The sequence below is a fragment of the Asterias rubens genome, chromosome 12 (genome assembly GCF_902459465.1).
Source record: "Asterias rubens chromosome 12, eAstRub1.3, whole genome shotgun sequence".
NCBI classification, from domain to species: domain Eukaryota; kingdom Metazoa; phylum Echinodermata; class Asteroidea; order Forcipulatida; family Asteriidae; genus Asterias; species Asterias rubens.
Genome location: NC_047073.1, coordinates 8,616,997 through 8,641,080, shown reverse-complemented (window position 1 = coordinate 8,641,080; position 24,084 = coordinate 8,616,997). Strand labels below are relative to the sequence as shown.

At 38.4% G+C, this 24,084-nt stretch overlaps 1 protein-coding gene across 1 annotated transcript; it reads left to right on the top strand.

Annotated features, from left to right (window-relative positions):
* LOC117297954 (glycine dehydrogenase (decarboxylating), mitochondrial-like) lies at window positions 1–22,410 on the top strand. Its single transcript, XM_033781151.1, has 23 exons — window positions 1–540; window positions 1,473–1,551; window positions 2,259–2,394; window positions 4,175–4,339; window positions 5,330–5,407; window positions 6,854–7,001; window positions 7,436–7,632; window positions 7,986–8,082; window positions 10,235–10,340; window positions 10,790–10,932; window positions 11,388–11,468; window positions 11,955–12,058; window positions 12,611–12,737; window positions 13,668–13,810; window positions 15,203–15,278; window positions 15,575–15,700; window positions 16,063–16,325; window positions 17,049–17,196; window positions 17,518–17,629; window positions 17,994–18,089; window positions 18,671–18,778; window positions 19,429–19,574; window positions 20,898–22,410. Exons 1-23 carry the CDS (start codon window positions 223–225, stop codon window positions 21,006–21,008), a joined length of 3,108 nt encoding a protein of 1,035 aa, XP_033637042.1. The 5' UTR covers window positions 1–222; the 3' UTR covers window positions 21,009–22,410.
* The last annotated feature ends 1,674 nt before the right edge of the window (window positions 22,411–24,084 follow it).

Here is a 24,084-nt window from a genome sequence, read left to right as displayed (position 1 = left end):
TTTTCCAATCAGATGGCTTTTGGAAAACATCACATCATGCCCCTCTGCGTCACGAGTTGATAACAAACATGAAATCATGAAATTAAGGTCATCATCGAAGCAAAACGAAGGACACAAACATTCCGATTTACGTTCTCTTTCACATGGGCATTGCCCTGTTCTATCAGTTGTTTTAAAGCGTAATATCGACAAAGCTGCTGTGGTAATTTAGACGGTGACAACATGTTTCGATTTGGTCGTCTTCGTGCCGTGGCGGAGAAGGGATCTGCCCGCGTAAAATTGCACTTTGGTGCTGCCTCGCCTGTAGTAAACAATGTTTTGCCGTCAACATGTGTTGTGAGTACGGATAACTTTAACCAAAAATGGACCCATCATGTTCGGTTTTGTTCCCAACAAAGTCTTGCCAGGCCTCAAACAACAGCGGGGACCAACTCCCGGAAACTTGATCGAGTTTACAAGAGGCACGACTACTTTCCCGATCGTCATCTGGGGCCCAGAGAATCAGACATTGAAGAAATGCTTTCCTTTATTGGAGCAGAGGTAAAGTTAATCATGAATGATGAATGAAGATATGAGAATCATTGAGTTAAGGTTGACTTTAAATACATATTTTTAATTGGGAATAAGTTCAATTTCTTTGTTTTGTGATTACGTTGAAACATTTGTTCAAGATCCTTCTTTGTTTTGATTTTTCTAACCTACTAGGGGAAGTGAATGATTCAGGTTGGTTTGGCAACACATTTGATTTCCGAGTGAAGATTGATATGATATTTGATTTGAAATATTGACATAATATTAATATTATGTTGATAATAATATAATACTATAGTCCCAGAATACTCAGCAACTCTTGCTGCAGTTACAGCTTTTGTGTCAAGTGGAAACGCTTGATCGTTCTATCCATCAAATCATTATTACAAAGACTGCGAGCCCTGTCAGTGTCACCCAGTGTTATCTGCAATACTTGTTCCTCTGGGTGATTTTGTAACTATGTCAGTGTTAAAATGGCAGGGTATTCTGGAATTTCAGTTTTCACTTGTAATGATCAAAAACATAACTCTGTTTAAAATAAGATGATTTTACTAAAGTATTTTTGATCAAATTCGGTATAAAAATAGTTGTCAGATTTTGCAGCTTTTCCTCATCAATTTTTATCATTCATTGAGCGCTTCATCCATAAATAAAAATGTTTTCACTGCACATTAGTTACAGGCCTGGGGTGGATTTCACAAAGGTAGTCCTAACTTAAGACTAGTCCTAGGCAATTCTAAGAGATAGGACCAGTCCTAAGTTAGGATGAGTTACTGGTCCTAACTTAGGACCAGTCCTATCTCTTAGCATTGCCTAGGACTAGTCCTAAGTTAGGACTATCTTTGTAAAATCCACCCCTGGAATTACAAAGGGGCCGCGGCGGAGGGCAGCATAGAAATTTTTTAACAACATCTGGCTTTATTTTGTATTTTTCTTGATAGAGTTTGGAAGGGTTGATCGAGCAGACAGTACCAAGCAATATCAGGATCGAGAAAGAGCTGGACCTTGACCCTCCCATGAGTAAGAGTTCACTGTTGTCTTATCTTAGGGTCATTTCACACAAGGCAATGTACAGACAACTATACTCCTAGTCCTAGAGCTATGAGGTATGTTCTGCTGTCATCTCCACTCTCCATGAACATCGGAATAAACATTGTTTTAGGAGTAAGGCAGCTAGACAATCTCCAAGAAGAGAATCCATTGACATTTGAATATTCACATGTATACATTTCTTGGGGAACACAAGGCTACCAAAGGGGTGTAGCATGCATTGCAGTTGATTGCCTCCTCCAAGTTACCTGTAAAAGTTGCTTGCTATGATGGCCCTGGAAAATAAAGTTGTGATGGTGGGCATCCGCAAAAATGAGTGCAGTAGATTGCAACACATTGGCCTATTTTGACACAGCACCTAATGTATTAGGCTACTAAAAACTGTTCAATTCCAAACTGCCTTGTAAGTAAAAGTGCAGCTGAGACCTCAAATTCTAAATCTGAGGTCTCGAAATCAAATTCGTGGAAAATTACTTCTTTCTCGAAAACTACGTCACTTCGGAGGGAGCTGTTTCTCACAGTGTTTCATACTATCAACCTCTCCCCATTACTTGTTATCAAGAAAGGTTTTATGATAATAATTATATTTAGTAAAATGTGTCCACTGCCTTGCTTATGTCTCACATTATTATTATCTCAGTGCTTACAAACAGTTTGCCTTTGGTTTTGTTGTCAAGGTGAACCAGAGACACTAAGTAGGCTACGTCAGATATCTGATCAGAATGAGTTGTGGCGGAGCTACATCGGTCTGGGTTACTACAACTGCTGGGTACCGACCACCATTCAGAGAAACATTCTGGAAAATCCTGGCTGGTAAGTCGTAGATCATTAAGGTAGATTCATACGCCCCTTTTTAAAGCCACAATTTTACTTGGGCTAGCTTTGCCCTGCGATAGTTTTGACAAATGTGAGTGTTTTGCAAATGTGCTCAGGGCTTCAGACAAAAGTAGCCTAGGTCACACTACAAAAGCGATTGACACCCCATACCAACCCGAGAAAGCCAAGGGTAGACTACAAAACCTTTTGTACCATTACCCCCCTTTGATTGCAGAACAACCCAAAACACCCCATCCCAACCCGAGTTTGCCCGGGTTAGATTACAACTATCATGCACTTCTGATTGCAGGACAACCCAATACACCCCATACAGACATGCCAACTAGTACGTTTTTCCCGTATTTCGTACGGGTTTTTGTAAACAATACAGGTATACGGGTTTTGCAAAAAAAAAACGGTTTTGAGCATCGCCACCGCAAAAATACAATTTTATCCCAGTTGGCCGTCGTGCCCTTTTTTAACTCAAGTTCAATATTTTGTTATTGACACAAACAAGTTTTCGGCCGACTACTTACGGCCGATAATGATTATCCAGTGAACTCTATTATTCCACGGGGGTATTCCTTATTCAACTTTCACCACAGCGCAACAGAGATTCCCTCGCATCCATCATTGCACGCACGCTAGTAGCACAAACCTGCATTGCATACTATCTACACGCCAGTTTATCTGACGTCCCGATTTCACAGGGAACCCATCTAACACAATTCATTGAACAACAGAGGGCGCTGTTGTCAAATGCCCTTATATGGTATCGGTCGTTTTGTGAACGGACGAATCGAGTTTGCAAAAGAATTTTTTGCCAAAATAAAGACACAAAAGATATAGAGCGCCTGAAGCGAGATTTTTATAAGATAAATTTAAGAACTATGCCCCCAAATACAACAAACGAAACTTTTTGGGATGATTATTTTTTGTCTTCTTCATTGAAATTAAATTGGTTTTGTTTTGTACTTGTCTTCTTTTGACAAAGAAAATGATATTTAATTAATTGACAAGGGTTTCTATATGAAATAGGATATGATTAATCAATGTCTTTAAGTTAGATTTATCAATATCTTTTTTTCATACAAAACCTGTTCCATTGGGTTAACCACCCGTAGGGAAACCTCTGCCCAATTTTTAATTTTTTCTATGAATTTTTTTTATTTAAAAATTTTTTTTTTTTTTTTAACTAACTGGTGTAATTAGGCTGTTTGATAACTTAATGGCCTTCACACCTCTATTTTGCCTGTCTCGGGGCTTAACACTACGTTTACGCGTGTTTAACAAAAAAATACAGGTTTTTGATGCAAAATACAGGTTTTGGGGTTTCAGAATACAGTTTTGTGATCCCAGAGGTTGGCATGTCTGCCCATACCAACCCGAGATAGCCCAGGGTAGACTGCAAAACATATTGTACCATTACCCCCCTTTAATTGCAGGACACCCCAATACACCCCACACCAACCCGAGATAGCCCAGGGTAGACTACAAAACCTATTGATCCATTACCCCCTTTGAATGCAGAACAACCCAAAACACCCCATACCATGCCCATACCAACCCAAGTTTGCTTGGTGTAGATTACAACTATCATGCACTTTTGATTGCAGGACAACCCAGTACACCCCATACCAACCCGAGATAGCCCAGGGTAGACTACAAAACCTATTGTACCATTACCCCCCTTTGAATGCAGAACAACCCAAAACACCCCATCCCAACCCGAGTTTGCCCGGGTTAGATTACAACTATCATGCACTTTTGATTGCAGGACAACCCAGTACACCCCATACCAACCCGAGATAGCCCAGGGTAGACTACAAAACCTGCTGAACTATCAGACGATGGTGACAGATTTGACTGGGTTAGACATCGCTAACTCATCTCTCCTGGATGAGGGGACAGCTGCTGCTGAGGCCATGACATTGTGTGGCAGGTAAGAAATAAAAAGTCTCTCAGGTGGGATTGATTCTTGATTGGAAAGTTCGTATTCAGAAAGTTCTCTCTACTAAGTACTGAGTGAAGAGTGCCTTTAAAAAAACACACATTGGTGTAGAATGACACATGTAAGTTCTTTTTCCCAGACGCAAATTTAATATTTAGTAGAAAAGTTTTCCTAAATTTGTATTTTACCCTCCTTAACCTGTCTTGAATGAAGACTAGAGTAACATGGGGCAAGTGCTGCCAATATAAGCCCCATGCCTCTTCAGATATTCCCCAAGCCTTGTAAGCGCAATAAATGACCTTTTGCCTTCAAAGTTATTTTCCATTTTTATCAAATTCAATCAATCTGTTGGATGTCTGTATAGCTTGGAACTATTAAAGGCAGTGGACACTATTGGTAATTACTCAGAATATTTATTAGCATAAAACGTTACTTGGTAACAAGTAATTGGGAGAGGTTGGTAGTATAAAACATTGTGAGAAACGGCTCCCTCTGAAGTGCCATAGTTTTTGAGAAAGAAGTAATTTTCCATGAATTTGATTTCGAGACCTCAGATTTAGAACTTGAGGTCTCGAAATCAACCATCAAAACGCACACAACTTCGTGTGACAAGGGTGTTTTTTCTTTCATTATTATCTTGCAAGTTCGATGACCGATTGAGCTCAAATTTTCACAGTTTTGTTATTTTATTCATATGTTGAGATACACCAACTGTGAAGGCTAGTCTTTGACAATTACCAATAGTGTCCACTGCCTTTAAGTGTATGTGTTTAATCTATAACTTAACAAGAGAGTGTTGTCATCGCAGGTTTTTTATAAATTCACTTATCAAAGTTTCTATTGAGGAGATTCTGTTGGTTTCTTAACCTACATGTACAAATGTATGTGCCTCACCTCTAATATACATCCGCTAAAAGGGCCGTTTACTGCGTGTATATTTGCTAAAACTTTGAATGACTTTTTAAATTTCTCTAATTGTAGGCACACCAAAAGAATGAAATTTTACGTCGACCAGAAGTGTCATCCACAGACGTTAGCCATTGTCAAAACAAGAGCCAGGTAGGTATCTTAAATACGCCAATCATAAATGCACCCTGTACATTCTGTTAATCCCGGGAGCTTTCTACTTTTCCAGAGATGTTTATATCCAAGGAGTTCAGGAAACCTTTAGCATGAAATGTTAAATTTTAGAAACAACATTTTGTTTCTTTTACTTTTTTTTCAGACATGAGAAAACAAAGCCACAATCTTAGCCATATTTTTGTATGGTGATGATAATACAGAAATGAACAGTCTAAAGGGTTTAAAAAGCACCAAAATAAAAATTGCTGTATTCCTAGAGAGATTTGGCGAAGAAGAAGTGGGTTATTATCATGCTGCCTCCATCTACTTGGTCATATTCCTTGTATCGAATAACAGTAATGAATGCTAATATTCATTTTGCAATTAGGAACCAGACTATTTTGTTCTCACAGCCTCGGTTCGGTAACATTGATACCAGTAGGAGAAATTCAAGATGGCCGCTGCGTAATCTGCATTCCTTTTGACCAGTTGACCATGGTTCCATGCAGGGGTTAAACATGCATTATAACATCAGAGTGCTGAGTCAGCCCGGAACTTAAACATTTTGATTGATATTTTTTTAAATTTCTTTAAAATAAGAAGCTCAAAACCTTTTTAAGAAGATGCAGTAAAGTTTGACCACCTATTCTGTACAAATAGTATCAGCTCATGCACTTCAGTCAATGTACTTTAAGCAATTACACTAAAGAAAAGACGAACAAAAAACACAAATAACATTGTGTAACTTTGTGCAACTTTGTGCAACTTTTGCAACTTGACCTTTAACCCTAATGAGGTAATGATAACAGCCTGGCTTTTTATCTTGACAAAATTCATTGTAGAATTGAGTTGGAGGACACGTTCTTTGTCTTTTTCTTTGCTTTCATTCAATATTTGCTTTCTTTCTTTGGGGCGGGTTATGTTTCTCATTCATTGTGGGAGTGTATGCTTTGGCTGATTAATAATTGCTGTGTCATGCTGCAACTTAACTTAACCTGAAATGCATTTATAAAGTGCTTTAACACTGTTTTAAAGCGCTGTACAGCCAAGAAAACATTACAAAATGCAGGATAAAAAACATGAGCAAAAATAGCAATATGGTTTTAAAATACACTACAGTTAGAAGCAGAAATTTAGTAAAAATTTTGAAGGGCAAACAAAATAAGCGTCAGGCGGACCCAGAGGCTCAACCCCATTTCTGATAAAAAGGGAGACAAATTTAATATAAGGGTAAGATTTACATGACAAAGGGTCAATTCTACTAAACCTCAAAATTTTAAAAAGTGAATTGTAGGGAAATTGTAAGAAAATAGTCAAATAATAGGCCTACAAGAGTTTTTTAGCGACAACATTAATATTCTTGTATCCCCAATGTAATTATTACATTAAACAAACAAATTAAACATTATTTAAAATATCTTATTCTGATTTTTTTTTTTACAGGCCGTTAGGAATCGAGGTTGAAGTGGTAGATCGAAATACAGTTGATTTCAGTAGTGAGGATGTAGCTGGTATCCTGTTCCAATATCCAGATACAGAAGGAACCATTGATGATTTTCATGATTTGGTTGAGTCGGCCAAGAAACATGGAGTATGTTCTACTATTTTGTTGGAAAAAAAACCCAGAGAAATGATACAGATTATATCCTATATCAAAGATGGTTCATTTCCCCATATATTTACATACATTCTTGTCGGTTGGCTGTAGTTTTTCTAAGGATTTTTACCTAATTTAGACTAAAAAGAGATGGCAAACTTTCTTGGACTTTGTTGCCAATAATTCTAGTATCCTAATCCCCTATTGTATCTTTTTGATAACTCAACACCGAAGAGTTAATACTTTGGTAAACATAGGGCACCCTCTCTGAACGTGTTTGGAATTTATGTGATGTGCATTTTAAGAAGAGAAAAATTAAGAATAAATTCATTTATTTGAAAACGGCTATGGAAATGGCTATCACTTTATTGAAATTGTTGTTTGAATGTGTTTTTACAAATAAATCTCTCTTAATTTGATCTCTCTAGGCATTAACAGTGTGTGCAACAGATCTCCTAGCGTTAACACTCATCAAGTCTCCCGGAGAACTTGGAGTGGACGTAGCGGTGGGGAACTCGCAGCGTTTCGGTGTTCCACTGGGCTATGGAGGGCCGCACGCCGCCTTCTTTGCCATCAGGGATGCTTTGAAACGACAACTACCGGGAAGGCTGGTTGGAGTTACAAGGTAGGAATGTTTGGCTGTTAAACGACAACCACCGGGAATAACAAAAAGTTGCTGTGCTCACGACAACCACCGGGAATAAAACAAAAATGTTGTGCTCACCTTTTTTAAAACGGGATATCGGACTTCTGTTTGCATGTTTTGCTTGTATACATTAATTGGTGGTTTGGTGAAAAAAAAACATTAATTCCAATCCTCTAGTCATCATTGGCGAGAGCAGCCACGGGGAGAGTTTAAGTGATACAGAGGCCGCATCCCTAACCCTAAGTATGTTGCGCTGTTCATACTGCACTAATAGTTCTTGTAGCACCTTCTAAATAGTTCTTATGGAATTCATCCATTAATTTCTAATGCAGAGACTCTACCAACAAACCTGCGTACCGTCTTGCGTTACAAACCAGGGAGCAACACATACGAAGGGACAAAGCCACCAGCAATATATGCACAGCACAGGTAAGGCCATTGCTCAATTGGTTGTTAAAGATGCTTTGTCAGATTTTTGGCCCCAAACATTAAAAAATTGATTTTTTTGAGTGAATGGTATTTCAAAGAGTATCACCCGCTCTAACGAAAACAAGTTTAACTTTTACTTTTATTGGTCAGGAACCATGACAAAAATTTATATTAAACACATTATAAGAATTGGTCACGTGATATATTTTCGGGATCCCGACAAAAACTTATTTTGAGCACTTTATTTCACTGCTACTAATAATTGGCGGACTTTTTCGAGCAATGGCTCTGATGAAAGCTTGTAACTTTCTCGACCCCCATCAAAATACCTATTGAATTTTAAATCAAAATTTTGGGGTCAAATCGCCCAAAAATCTGACATACATTGTAGCATCTTTTTAATATATGTTTAAAGCCATTGGACCCTTTCGGTACAGCAAACAAAAAAAAGTTCACAGATTTACAAATAACTTACAGGGTTTACAGAAGGTAGTGGTGAAATACTTGTCTTGAAATATTAGTCCATGAAATGCTTTACTTTTTGAGAAAACAGTAAAACAATATCAATTCTCGTTAACGAGAATTACGGATTTATTTTAAACACATGTCATGACACGGCGAAACGCGCGGATACAAGGGTGGGTTTTCCCGTTATTTTCTCCCGACTCCGATGACCGATTGAGCCTAAATTTTCACAGGTTTGTTATTTGATATAGAAGTTGTGATACACACAGTGTGGGCCTTGGACAATACTGTTTACCGAAAGGGTCCAATGGCTTAAAAATAATAACAGCAGCTTTTTGTATGGCCTTTAAATATTTCACTTTGTGGCGCTCCAACTTTATTACCCCTGGTCACAGGGCTATTTGTTTCAAGCTCCCTTGAGAGTATACAGCCTGTGCCGCAAGGTGTATGAAGTGCACCAAGTGAAATCAATCACAGTTTCTTTTGTGCACAGAGTTGTGGGGACTTGCTATTGTTCTATTATTCCCAGTTTAAAAAAGAAAACCGATGAGGGGACCTTTGTGCCATAATATAAAAGTCCCCACAGCTCTGTTTATACCAGATCCCATTTACCCCTGGATGAAGAGAAGCAGTCTCCGAGTTCTTGCTCAAGGACACGAGTGTCACAACCGAGAGTCAAACCCACATCTGATGACTCGGCCACCAGTACTTGTGTTCTATGCACTAAAAGGCCTGACCATGACACACCACATGACGTCACAGTTTGTCCTTGATTAGATTGCTGAACAAAAAACAAACAAACCAAAGAACTAAACTACAAAAAATAATGTGTAAACATTAATGTCACCTTGTTTGCGTCAAGATTTGACCGTGTACACTTCAGGGTTAACGATGTTTATCAATCTTGTTTTTTCCCTTTTATTTGAGACATTATAACTATGTAAAGCGAGGCTAGAAGGAAAAGACAAGCTGGTCCCTTTTGTGATATGAGAGTTAGAACTTCCATTGCCATTGCTGTATGCAGGGTACCTGACAGATCCATGACATGATTTTGGAAGGCCCAAGATACATACATTGTTGAAGTAAAAAAGTCGGCACTGTGTATAAGAATTTCATCATAAACTTTGATAAAAACAACAACTGCTGAACAAGTTTTTGACGCATGCCGTTTTTCTCTAGTGAGTTCAGGCTCATCACTAAAAAGTTAAACTAAGCCCAGGGGTCGATTCCACAAAGATAGTCCTAACTTAGGACTAGTCCTAACTTAGGACGAGTAACTGGTCCTAACTCAAGATAAGACTAGTCCTAACTCTTTGTGAAATCCACCCCAGGGGTCGTTTTCACAAAGCTAGTCCTAACTTAGGACTATAGTCCTAGGAGTCTTTAGGATATTAAAAACGTAGCTAAGGCTAGTCCCAAGTAACTCGTCCTAACTCGAGATAAGACGAGTGTAAACTTTTTGTGAAATCCACACCAGGGTTTGTGGATATCTTTGTGATGGCATTGGTAACATGGACTGTGTGTATAACCTTCAACAAGATAAGTTTATTTGACAGTTGGATAAAAACAACTGAAAAAATGTTTCTGTGCGTGATGATCCGGGCATTGACCGTGTCCTTCATATTAACGGCAGATTTAATTTTCCCGGAAGAGCCACTAATTTAGAAGAATGTTTTGTTTGTTTTAGGCACTACTGGCCAACATGTCTGCAATGTTTGCTATTTATCACGGTCCTAAGGGACTTCATCACATAGCAACCCGTGTCCACAATGCCACACACATTCTGGCAGAAGGTAGGCTATGTAGTTATTAATAGTAGACTAAAAGAAAAATGACCCGATGGTTTTTGGAGATGTTAGCGTCTGAGAGTTATAAGAAGAGTTCAGTATGATTTGTTTGATATTAATCTTTGCCCAACACTGATGATTGATAAAAATTGACTTTTTTTAATGCATTTGGGGAAAAAAAACAATATTTTAATTTACAAACATTTGATAGGGCAGTTTTAAGACCAAAATTTAAGTGATTTCAAAAGGCAGTTCATAAATGCTCTTTCCATTAAGATGTGTAAGATGGTAAAGTTGGCTTTGACTTGATCCCTTTTAAAGTAAACATATATTAACTATATTAGCAATATTATTTTTGGCACTCAAGAAAACAATGCGACATGATAAATAAGTTGCATGACCTGGTTCATACAAAAAAACAACAACATGTATTTGATGTGACCTTTGCCCTCAAGGATTGAAAAGAACAAGTCACACCGTTGAGACTGGGGACTTCTTCTTCGATACACTCAAGATTCGATGCGCGGGAGACAAGAACGAGATCCTACTGAGGGCAGCAGAGAAGCGTATCAACTTCAGGCATTATGATGACGGTGCTGTGAGTATAATAATAGGTTTTTATATTGTGCTTTTACACACCCGAAAGGCTTCTCAAAGCCCTCCAACATCGTTACACCTGGTCACTGGACCATTAAATTAATTCTTTAAACCACCTCGGCTCCCTGGGGAGTATATAGTCTGTGCAACAAATATGCGCTACTAAAGCTAAATCAATCACAAGAACCATCTCTGCCCTCACAGGTACCCATATACCCCTGGGTGGAGAGAAGCAATTATAGTTAAGTGTCTTGCTCAGAGAAACAAGTGTCACGACCGGGACTCAAACCCACACTCTGCTGAACAAAAACAACAGAGCTCGAGTTCGGTGCTCTTACTCGCTCGTCATGACACCCAAGGGATTATTTGTGGATATATTCTCTCCGGATTTGTGTGATGTCTGACAAACTTGACTACCTTTTGAACTGAAATATTCACATGTTTTTTTTTTTTCAGATTGGGGTATCTATGGATGAAACAGTAGAAGAAAATGACCTGGATGATTTACTAGAAGTCTTCGGTTGTGACGTAACTGCGGTAAGTGTCAGTTCGTATTTATCGCCACTGAAATAATGTCATTGCATAAGGTTTGATGATGCGAGGCGGTAGTCCATCCTACACCAACTCGGGACTTGGTCGCAGCCCTCCACTCTTTCCTGTCCAGCATTAGGGTTCTCATCTCCCCTGTGTCACTAAGGCCAACATCCCACCATAAAATGTTGATGAATGTGGCTTGCCTCCCTTCCCTTCTGCCAGTTTCCCTGATTTGGCTTCCTCAGGATGGTGTGATGAGCAGCCTGCTCTGGGTGTCCAATGCAGTGGCCTACCAGACCCATCCTCCTCTCCGTGATATTCATTGAGATGTGTAGAAGTCACCATATAGGTCACTGTTGTGTACATGGTCTTCCCATAAGGTTTATTATATTTAATGAACTATTTTCTGCACACAAATTGGTTGATAAGTTTTTTTCTCGTTAATTATCCAGTGTCACTTATACATTTTTGTGTCTGTGTCGATTACAGGCAGATATTGCTGACTCGTTCCCAGGGGATCACCCACCGGATACCATTACAGAGACTAGGCATAAACGATCGACCCCCTACCTTGAACATCCTGTGTTTAACACGTAAGTAAACCAAGCCTAGACTAAAGGAAAGAGTCTAGTAACTCTTTCATTGACAAGTCACTTGGTCGAGTTAACTTTTAGTTTATTTAGTCTCATTCTCATACACAGTTAGACCAATTAAGAATTCACTCTGGGGCAGCGAAGTTAATAACAAGAAGTCGCCTCGATCCACTAAACCAAAGTAGTAGTCCCAGCTAATTTCCAAACTTTTGCCCAGGTAGCAGTTAATAATAATAATAATAATAATAATTTTAAATATTTTACTGTATAACATGTATGTTGACACAATTTAGCCATTGGCTACAAGTTAAATTTTAATAAACCATCAATAAATTAACTAGTCTGTCAGCTTTTTTTACAAGTCCATTCACTGCGAACTAGTTTTTTGCCAAAATGGGTTTCCGCTGTTTTGGGTTTTCTTCCCGAATCTAAAGCTGAACACTTTCCGTCTCTCGTTTCATATCCTTCCTTGTTATAGGCACGAATTGTGGTGTTGGGTGTGTACTAAATAAATAAAAAATCTGTGGAATGAGAAACTTTTGTACATTTCAGGCATCACTCAGAGACCTCTATAGTGCGATATATGAAGATGTTGGAGAATAAGGATTTGTCTCTTGCACACTCAATGATTCCATTGGGATCCTGTACAATGAAACTCAACAGCACAACCCAGATGATGGTAAGATAGTTGGATAAACATTACAATAATAATAGCAATAATAACAATAATAAGGATTATTTACGATGCGCAATATCCACTTAATAAGGTGCTCAAAGCGCATGAAAAGAAGATGAAAAAAGCAACAGAGGGAAGAGGGAAACAAAAGAAAGAACAACAACTACTGAAAACCTGTTTGAAACAAATGGAATTTCAATCTGTCTTTAAATGTGTCCACGATGCTACTCTCCCGAATGTGTGGGGGGCAACTGATTCCAAAGGAACGGTCCAGCATGTGCAAAGGACCGCTTGAATAGTGCGTAATGCTACAGAGACGCTGCGCTCATGCGTATGTTTTTAAGCATAGCTATCGGCCCATCATTTACCTCCTTTGTCCCGAGTCAGGGCGCTTTTTGACCCCAGTGAGGGCGTTTTTTTTAGCGTGTGACGTCACATGCAAGGGGTCTATTCTGTCATATCTTGGGTCATGTCCATTTTGATAGCTGTGGCCAAGTTGCTCCAAAGGTTTACAGTTGGTTTTCCAATGTTCCTGATGCAACTACATGTACAGTTGTAAGTAGGCATATCATATTCTTCCTATATTGGGTACTTTTTGTAAATTTACACAGTTTGAAATAATGATGGTAGAAAGCTTCTCTTAAAATATTACTTGCTGAGGTGCTGTGGTTTTTGAGAAACGAGTGATACAACAATTATTTTAGCATGTACAACGTGTTTACCAGTACCGGTATTTGCGTGACTCTCCTAAAAACATAGCTCTGTGATTTTCACTTTTTTTCTCAAAAATGTAACGACTAATGAAGCTGAGGAAAGGAACTGTAGAAACATCGAAAATTCAGTGCTTTGAGATGCCTAGTTAAGAAAATGATTATTTTTATTGTTATTTAGAGGGAATGAACTAATTTCTTTTCTTCCTTGGTAATGCCGCAGCCCATCTCTTGGCCAAAGTTCAGCAGCCTTCATCCCTTCATTCCGGTCAGCCAAGCCCTGGGATATCAGGTTCTACTAGAGGAACTTGAGCATGATCTCTGCGAAATCACTGGCTATGATAACATCTGCTTCCAGCCTAACAGGTATATCAAGAAAAATCAACAAACATTTGGTATCATCCTTTCTATCCCCTGTGACTTTGTGTTCCTCATCGGTTTTTATAGTATCTGCTGTTGATTTCACCAAACTCTTCCTAACTTAGGAGTAATCTTAGGACTTAGGATGAGTAGAGATGTGTAACCGAAGACGTAGGACGCATTGAACCCATTCTAAACTAGGACGAGTTACTCGTCCTAACTCAAGATAGGATTAATTTGTGAAATCGGCTGCAGGTCCCGCAAGTGGAGCAGAGTTTGCTTTAAGTTGAGGATATCATAAAATAAAAAATAACACGTTTCTATCAAAGTTAACCAAATAAGTGCTTGGGTTTTATTGTTTAGATTATTGCCTTAATTATTTCTCATGGATGGAATTTTCAATAAGTAAGTTTGAAACATTTTGTGAATCTTGAGAATTGTTTATAATTCATTCCCACCATAGTTCATAACACTATCAGGTTTCTAAACATGAAGTGGAAGATTTGAGCATTGGTTACAACTTCATCATTTAGAAGGAAAAATAGGGACATTTTGATTCTGTGTATTTCATCTGATTTTCTCTGACTTTCATCTGATATTAACCTCCATCTGAAATTGACCTCCATCTTTTATTGACTTCCATCTATATTGGCCTCATTTGTATAATACCATAATCTCATATTGACCTCTTCTATCTCATACTTTCATCCATCTGATACTGGCCTCCATCTTATGATTGTTCAATTACACCTGATAATGCCCTCCATCTAATATTGCCCTCCATCTGATATTGTCCTCCATCTGATAATGCCCTCCATCTAATATTGCCCTCCATCTGATATTGTCCTCCATCTGATATTGCCCTCCATCTGATATTGTCCTCCATCTGAAAATGCCCTCCATCTGATATTGCCCTCCATCTGATATTGCCCTCCATCTAATATTGCCCTCCATCTGATATTGTCCTCCATCTGATAATGTCCTCCATCTGATAATGCCCTCCATCTAATATTGCCCTCCATCTGATATTGTCCTCCATCTGATATTGCCCTCCATCTGATATTGTCCTCCATCTGAAAATGCCCTCCATCTGATATTGCCCTCCATCTGATATTGCCCTCCATCTGACATTGCCCTCCATCTGACATTGACCTTAATCTATGCTTGATGTCCTCCATCTGATATTATGCAATTACATTTGATATGGCCCTTCTATCATATTGATATCTTGTCCACTTCATTTTCATATTTTCCTTCCTCCTCCATTTAACACTAAACTCATCCATCTTATATTGCCCTCCTCTATATGATAATAACCGCCCTCATTGGATACTATCTTTCACTACCAAAAAATTCCTCTTCCATTTGATATTGACCTGTTCTGATATTGTTCTCCAGTGGTGCCCAGGGCGAGTACACAGGTCTTATGGTCATCATGGCATACCTTGCCAGCAAGGGAGAGGGACACAGAAGGGTATGTAACATCACCCCCACCCCCCATCGCTATGATTTAGAGTTGAGGGTCGCTTGGGTCAAAACAGAACTACTTCCAAATGAAGTTTTGGGGGTTTACTTTCTGAAATTTAGTTGGAAAAGAGGTTTTTTTTAGTATCCAAAACTTTGTCAAAAATAATTTTACAAAATGAGCTATTCCGTAGTGAGTGGCAGTCTCCCTATTTTCTCAGTATATATTTGTTCGGGTTGCCAGTCAGAAGCCAACCAACCTGCAACTGCTGTACTATTATTTATATGAAAACTCTCTTGTTATAGGTATGTCTGATCCCTACCTCTGCCCATGGTACCAATCCAGCCAGCGCTAGCCTCGCTGGTATGACTGTCAAACCAGTCAAGGTCCTACCAAACGGCAGCATTGATTTTGATGACCTCAAGAAACAGGTGAGAACAAATCCATTGTTTTGAGATACAAAATAAACAAGGGGCTCCAAGGACAAAGTCGGTTTTGTGATCAATTCTTTAGAAGGGAAGGTACACATTACATAGTCACGCTTAAAGTTAATAGCAATAGAAACGTTTTGTTACAAGCCTACGGCAGCTTTTGATCGTATAAAGCATTCGAGAAACATTTCACTTCGAAGTATTGTTAAAAAACCAAAGATAAACACAAGTTAAAAACTATTCTGAGGAACTCAATTCAGCGTGCTCTGCACAAACTCACAGAAAGAAGTTGGTTTTGAGGTGACACATACAGTCAATTCCTTGATTAATTATGTTAATTTATGTTTGGATCCACCAATCAGGCGACGACGTACAAGGACGACCTTGCAGCAACCATGATCACCTATCCATCCACCAATGGGATCTTTGAAGAGGATATCAAAGACATGTGCGCGCTGATCCACGACTGCGGGGGCCAGGTGTACGTGGACGGTGCTAACATGAACGCACAAGTCGGTATCTGCAGGCCAGGGGACTACGGGGGCGACGTCTCTCACTTGAATTTGCATAAGACGTTTTGCATACCACACGGAGGTGGGGGACCGGGAATGGGCCCCATTGGAGTGTGAGTAGTTGGTTGATTTTGCGATATTAAGTTGTTTTTAAAAAAAGACAAGCAGAGTATACTGTCCAAACGTTGAGACCATACCGGCCCTTTTCAGAGCCAACACTCTCACAAAGGAGATTTAATACATGGTTGTACCCGCAAAATGACTACTTGTTTGTAGTATTTATTTATTTGTTTACCACACCATGCAACGCTTCAAACACCACTTTATGGTTTATTGTGGTTAAAAGAAAAAAAGGGAGGGGTTTTGTCAAGTTGTTGACCGACCAGAAGCAATTACCAAGGTTTCTAACTACATGTAGTTGCATTGGTCATTGGGTTGGAAAATCTGTCGCATATGTAAAGTGCCAATCTATACTCCTACATGTAGATAGAGACTATAAACTATCGTTAAATATTTTACTCAAAGAAATTATAAACCTTTACCATTCTTAAAGATGGTGTTCTTATTTCTTCATTTAGTTTTATTTATCTGACCAATAAGTAAGAGGCATGATTAGTTCTTGGAAAAAAGTAGGAACATTAGTACTGATAAGGGCTGAACTACTAGAAGGGTTTAATAGACTTTTCAGGCTGTTTAATGACAGTTTTTCTGATTTTTCCAAAGGCAAAAACAGAATCGGAAATCAGACTAAAGTAGGAAGAGAATATTATGCCTGCAATAACTTGTTGCTTCATTGTGAACAATTGAATTTCAAACCAATTTGTTTGCATTTACAGGAAGAAGCATTTGACGCCTTTCTTTCCCACTAACCCTGTCATCCCACCAACGAGTACCACAGAGCCCAATGCGGGACCTGTGGGCGTCATCAGCGCAGCACCCTGGGGCTCTACCTCTATTCTACCCATCTCATGGGCGTATCTTAAGGTTTGGACCTTGCATTTTTTAGTTCTTTCATTCTTTTCCCTCATTAACTTATTTTTGAGATTCTAAATTCATTTGAGAAATTAATGTTCTCATCTCAATTACGCGAGACCAGAAAAGTTTTTAAACCATGTTGTTAAATTTATACTTCCGAATATCTTATTCTTAACTGTCGTTACTTGAAATGTGACAAAATGCATCTGTAAACAAAAAGAGCAAGTTAAAAATGAAGCAGTTCTGTAATCAGTGGCCAATGCAAAGTTTCAATTTTGACTAGAGTCTTTCCCCCCTTGTAGATCATGTTTGTTATTTGCTTTACTTTAGATGATGGGTGGCCATGGTCTACGAGTGGCATCAGAGGTTGCCATCTTGAACGCCAACTACATGATGAAAAGGCTAGAAGGGCCCTACAAAATCCTCTACAAAGGACACAAGGGTAGGTCGTAATGATGATTAAATTAATCGTTTCTTGATAATTTATCTGGTTTATAATCAATAACTGGGAAATATTAAAGATAACACCCTGTTCGGTATGTATAATAAATTTGGTACAGAATAATAAATTCACAATAAAAAGTTCATTAACAAATTGCTTTCCCCTTAACATGCAAAGCACTCTAAGATACAGATCAAAAATGATAATCAAAATATTGAATCCGAGAAATAATGTTGTCTGAAATGCTGTAATTTTTTGGGACCGATTTCTCCCCAAAAGTTTCTCAAAAATCTCGAGAGTTTGAAAGAATACCTTCTTCCAATCACCGAGGTTAAATCATCATCTTCATGTTTCCCTTTTTCAGGGTTCATCGCTCATGAGTTTATTTTAGACACTCGCGAGTTCAAGCAAATGTGTGGAGTGGAAGCAACCGACATTGCTAAGAGGTTACAAGACTTTGGTAAGTAACATTTGGTAATTGGAACCCACTGTTTTTTTGTCTTCAATCCTATGAAATTGAAGATATATACCAGAAGACTTTTTACCTGTGAACATATTCTTTTCAAAAGGTGGTAGCATTTTTGAGATCATTTCCGAAAAAATCTGGAGCGGCTATGTCCACTGCAATTGGAATACATAACATGAGAAAAGTTTTTGTCAGTAACACTCTCTGATTCAAATTTGTGGGGATGAAAAGTGATTTTTTTTTTCATAAACGCTGTAATCCAAAGTGAAAAGATCCTCAAAATGTATTATTTTATCCAAAGCTGCTATACATCTTATCAATATCTTTCTCAGTTGCTTTGAATGATGGATAAACTATGCCAGCTATAAACTATGATTCACCAGTCAACCCTTTTATTATGTGATTGTTCAGTATCATCCACTTAAATACATGTAGATAAAATAGGCCAGCCTTAATGTCACAAAGTTCACAATTTTTATAATTGCATGTATCTGCTGCTCTCAGACTGTTGCTAAAAACAGGTTACCAACTACAACACCATTTAATATACATTGTTTATGTTTGTGATTGTATAGGGTTTCATGCACCGACGATGTCTTGGCCGGTAACCAACACCCTCATGGTCGAGCCTACAGAGAGTGAAGACAAGTCAGAGCTGGACCGGTTCTGTGATGCACTGCTCTGTAAGTACTTTACCACAAAAAAAGGTCTAGTGTCTAGTTTCTAATGAAAACATTACGCACCTCTCTTTAAGGTGTTTTTAAAATTTTTTTTAACAGTTAACAAACAGATCTTATTTTTGTACTGGCCAAAGGGACATACATGTATTTGTTTTGAAATTTAACTCTTCCATGCGCTGACAGGAAAACATTTGTAAAAGGAAACATAAAGATTGCACGGCCACACAGTCATCAGAATCGGAAAACTAACTGAGTGTACTATTAGGATTGTTTTTTTTTTTGGGGGGGGACACCATTTGCAAAAAAAAACAACCCCAATTGAACAATAAATGTGTCCATATGATAAATTTCCCACCAACAGAAAAGGGTGCATGAAAGGGTGAAACAACTGCTGATGAATGAATTGTTTGTTTGCTCCTTTTTGCAAACTCTGTTACTATCCTGAGATTTCGTTTTAGATAAGAGTAAAACAATCAATGAAAACTTTCAATCTTATTGTATTCTGATTCACAGAATACAAAACTCAAAAGAGAACATTTCTCGATCATACATGTACTTTCCTAAGTATGATCTGAAAACTCAAAACTCTAACAGTAATTAACCACCTGGGCTTCACAATTATGTCAATTATTTTGTGTCTCCGGTTTGTACAGATATCCGGGAAGAAATTGCAGAAATCAATGACGGGAAGATTGCCTTGGAGCAGAGCCCTCTAAAGAACGCTCCTCATTCTCAGAGTATCGTGATGGCCAACCACTGGCCATGGCCGTATACTAGGGAGCAAGCAGCATTTCCTATGGTAAGCACGCAGTAGGGCCTTTATTGTATATTGTACAGATTATTAAGCCCAGGAAAATCATGCTAAGCGAAATTCTCAGAGTATTGTGATGGCCAACCACTGGCCATGGCCGTATACTAGGGAGCAAGCAGCATTTCCTATGGTAAGCACGCAGTAGGGCCTTTATTGTATATTGTACAGATTATTAAGCCCAGGAAAATCATGCTAAGCGAAATTCTCAGAGTATTGTGATGGCCAACCACTGGCCATGACCGTATACTAGGGAGCAAGCAGCATTTCCTATGGTAAGCACGCAGTAGGGCCTTTATTGTATATTGTACAGATTATTAAGCCCAGGAAAATCATGCTAAGCGAAATTCTCAGAGTATTGTGATGGCCAACCACTGGCCATGGCCGTATACTAGGGAGCAAGCAGCATTTCCTATGGTAAGCACACAGTAGGGCCTTTATTGTGCATTGTACAAATTATTAAGCCCAGGAAAATCATGCTAAGCGAGGCAGCAAGACTAGCAAGTACCCATACTTAAAGTCTGTACTCTATACACTATTAACAAGTAACCTGTACTCAAAGTCATGCACATGTATTCGATGGATACTTGACTGAAAATGTGGAAGTGATATGGCCGAGCGGTTAAGAGCACCGAATTCAAACTCTGGTGTTTCTGATCAGCAGAGTGTGGGTTCGAATCCCCAGCCTTGACACTTAACCATTGCTTCGTCCTTCGGACCGTTGGTCCCATGTGTTGTGTAACACTTGTAAAAGAACCCAGTGCACTTATCAAAAAAGAGAAGGGGTTTGCCCCGGTGATCCTGGCTGTGACTGCAGTATGCGCCGTAGCACTTAAACCCTTATAAAGTGCTACATAATTTGGTCTCGGCATTCATCACTGCAATAACCTATCTTTCTGAAAGTTTGTACATACTCAGTACTTGTTTGGTAGATACGTGCGCTATAATAAGACTTTGATATTATTATTATTGTTACTCCGATTCTAATATTCAGTATTTGTGGTAAAAAAAACACCCTCTTTTCTTTCATTCATTTATGTAAAGGTATAAAGGAATAAAGCTCTGGAAAAAAAGTTAAATTAAAGTTGTATTTCATATGTTCAAGTCTGAAGGATACTAGCTATCATAACAATCACTGTGTTCAACTCCTGGGAAACATTCGCTGCGAAAACAGCCCTGTGACAGCAAAAATCGCTTCGCATTTCCAGCAATCATGAGCCAGGCTTAATCCCCATCTATTTTGAATTTGATAATCTCTACTTACTAGAGACTAAATACCATTGCACTACTTCTGATTTTTTTTTCTTTCTTCAGGAGTTTGTCAAACCAGATTCCAAGTTCTGGCCATCAGTCGGCCGTATCGATGACGTTTACGGAGATCAGAATCTTGTGTGTGCATGCCCTCCGATGGAAGCCTACGAATAAAATAAAGTCGGACAGTGTTTTTCTTTATAAAAAAAACTTCATCTGCAAACTGCTGCTAAAGGAGCTCCGGGGCTCAATCCAGATTTAAAGTGAAAGGATTTTTAAGTTAAAAGAAAAGAGTAGCTTTTTATTCTGAATAGTCCTCCGTTTCCTTTTTGCGGGATTAGAGTATTTAATTTAAATTACTTCATTTAATATTTTAGCTGCAAGTTTTATTTCTCTCAAACTCTTCTTTTTCCCCCATCATTTATCTTACTTAAACAGGTTTTTATGGCTTGTTCGTGATCTGTGTGTAACATTTTTGGGGTCAAACAAAAACAGAAGTTTACACGGACGGAACTTTAACCTGCGACGGTCCGAAGCTCTACCAACTGAGTTATCTCGCCCTTTTTGGTGGTCTCCCTTTTTGTGTTTATGCTTACACTATACTTACAGTAAAAGTTGGTGCACTTAACTTTTAAGTTTGTTATTACTATGATTGGCAAGTTCAAATCCAGCAGTGATCTGATTGGCTGATAAGAAGTGGGGCTCGAAATACCCACTTGATCGTCAGCCAGAGTCCAGAATTTTTCACATTTTCATATTATTTTCAACCTTGCACATTGAATTGTCACATCAGGCCAGTAACCTGACACAATCAGCATTTAAGTTCTTGCCTCCAACGTATGTTATTAATTGATCAAATTAGTACCTCATACATATTCATGATCGAGAGCCGAATTTACCAGCTACCTGCAGGCTGTAGGTTAATAACAACAATTTTGATTATCAAATATTATTTCTAATTCTAAGGAATAGTTAAGAATTTGAAACGGCAAAAAAAAAATATGCATTCAAAACGAATCCTTCAAATCTATTTAAAAAATAAATGTATTCTATTTAAACTATAAATGGTGAACATTGTGTGAAAGGTTCAAGAAGGTGGATCGATAAGGGTTTTTCGATTTGCAGTGCACCGTGGTACATACATGATGAAAATGTAAACCTGACTATATGTGTCTAATTTATCTGAATCTCATGGGGGGGGGGTATTAAGAATTAAAATTACAAAGAACCCTTCAAAGCATTTTTTTAAAAGTTGTAGAAGTTTAATGACTTGGTATCTCATCTTACAATATCAACAATATCAACATCAAATGTCATATCATACAAATGTATGCATCATTCTGTTGCCACGGCAGTGTGGCTAGTATTCATTAGCATCCAGGATTATTGTTTAAGGATGTGATGCTCATAACATGGTGCAGCTGTTTTTCTGTGCATGGTATTAATAAGCCATTGGTGAGTAAGATTGGACTAGTGTCTGGTACTCTGACTTGCTTAGTCCCAGGGCCCAATTTCATAACGCTGCTTAACAGTAAGAAAATTTGTGTGCTTACTTTAGCAGACAAATTTGCTTAAGCCTTAGCGTATTTCACAGGTTAGCAGAAAAATTGGGCAGCCATATTGCGTGTTTACCGTGGATTTGCATTGTGACGTCATTTATTTTCGTGCGGTAAGCACCAGACGGTTAGCATGCCTTTTCGTGTACTTGCAGTTAGCAGCGCTATGAAATAGAAATCGCACAGCAAGCAAAAAAATCGGCCGCTAAGCAGCGCTATGAAATTGGGCCCTAAGTTGCTGCTTAAATTTGAATTACTTAATAGACTATAGAGACAGTTGCTATCCCCTAGAGCAGCCTAAATATACAATCGGGGGAGATTTCAGACAATGATCAGGGAGATGTTTAGAATGACATTCAACATAATAGGGGACAAAGGTTTACTTCATCAAATTTGTTCATCAGAACATGGAAAGATCGGGTTCATCTCAAGGAACCTTTTGCAGGACCATACAAAAGCTTGCCCCGAACCAAGTGGCAAAGGAAATGTCTCGGGAAATCAAATTTTAAGCAGTAACTTGTGACCAAACATTTCATTTTACCAAATACAGTACAATGTGTTAGCCAAATCTAACTCGCAGTATGTGTGTATGGCTTGTTATAAATTTATCTATTTAACAATTTTTTATAATTTAAAATGCCTCTTTGAAAATATTTTGCTGTGTCACTGATGGAATGCTCAATATGAAATAAATTAGAATAATACCCCAGATTGTTGCTGTTTAATAAGGCGCTATTACTATGAGGGAATATGAGGACATTAGACAATGTAATGTATAAACAATCTATGCCAAAGTGTATTGATAATGAAATAATAAAAATCCCTGAGATGCTGGAATTTTATGAGCAATTTACAATGTTTTGTCCTGTTTTATTTTGCATGGTCTTTCTTCCTTGACCTCTCACGATCTCCCTCCCTGGCGTATTGTGACTCGAGTTTAAGGCAAAATTTCATAGCTGCCTAAAGGGAACTTAAACCCTTTGGTAAATGGAACCGTGTGATTGTTTGAATCCTATATAACTGTAGATATATACAATAAACTTAAACCTGGTGGAAGCGTTTTTGAGATAATGCCTAAGAAATACCCAAGAGCTATTTATTTAGTCAATGCAGGAAGAGTCTTTCTAAAAAGACTCATTTACTCATTATAATCTGACTAGCCATTGGAACCTTTGACAAGTTATTTTTTAATCGTACAGAGAAGAATGCTAAAACGGTGCGTACATGTTTCAAGATCAGCTGGGTTGGCCAATGTTGGGCAGAATAGAGAGGGGTAAAAACTAGTGCAGGAGAAATAACATTTTCCTAAAAATTACTTTGGTCTATCTTGACCCCCCCCCCCACCCCTTACACAACGCAGACCACCCCCTAGGCAAAATGTGCAACTACCATTTCCGCCATTTTGGAAGTTGATTCCTTTATGTACATTTTAACTCAACCCTGTTCCCAGGGGTGATCGATCACACCGAGTCATTTCTTTCCATGCATGCCTAACTCGATCATAACCCCTGGAATTGGCAAAGTTAAATGTGCTATATGCTAGCACATTTAAATGAGCCAAGAATGAGCTTACAAACTAAGACTTTTCTACGCGCGCACGCATGTCTTTCGTCTCAAAGAATGTTTTTGTTTTTTAAAAATGTGTTTGTGTCATAAATACGCGGGCGTGATCAACATGCAAATATCTTAAAACT

Excerpts from the sequence above, each read along its gene's own strand:
- LOC117297954 (XM_033781151.1), top strand. The coding sequence starts at position 223 with ATGTTTCGATTTGGTCGTCTTCGTGCCGTGGCGGAGAAGGGATCTGCC. Across the intron at positions 15,701-16,062 it reads TTGATGACCTCAAGAAACAG|GCGACGACGTACAAGGACGA; the intron begins GTGAGAACAAAT and ends TCCACCAATCAG. Across the intron at positions 16,326-17,048 it reads GGAATGGGCCCCATTGGAGT|GAAGAAGCATTTGACGCCTT; the intron begins GTGAGTAGTTGG and ends TTGCATTTACAG.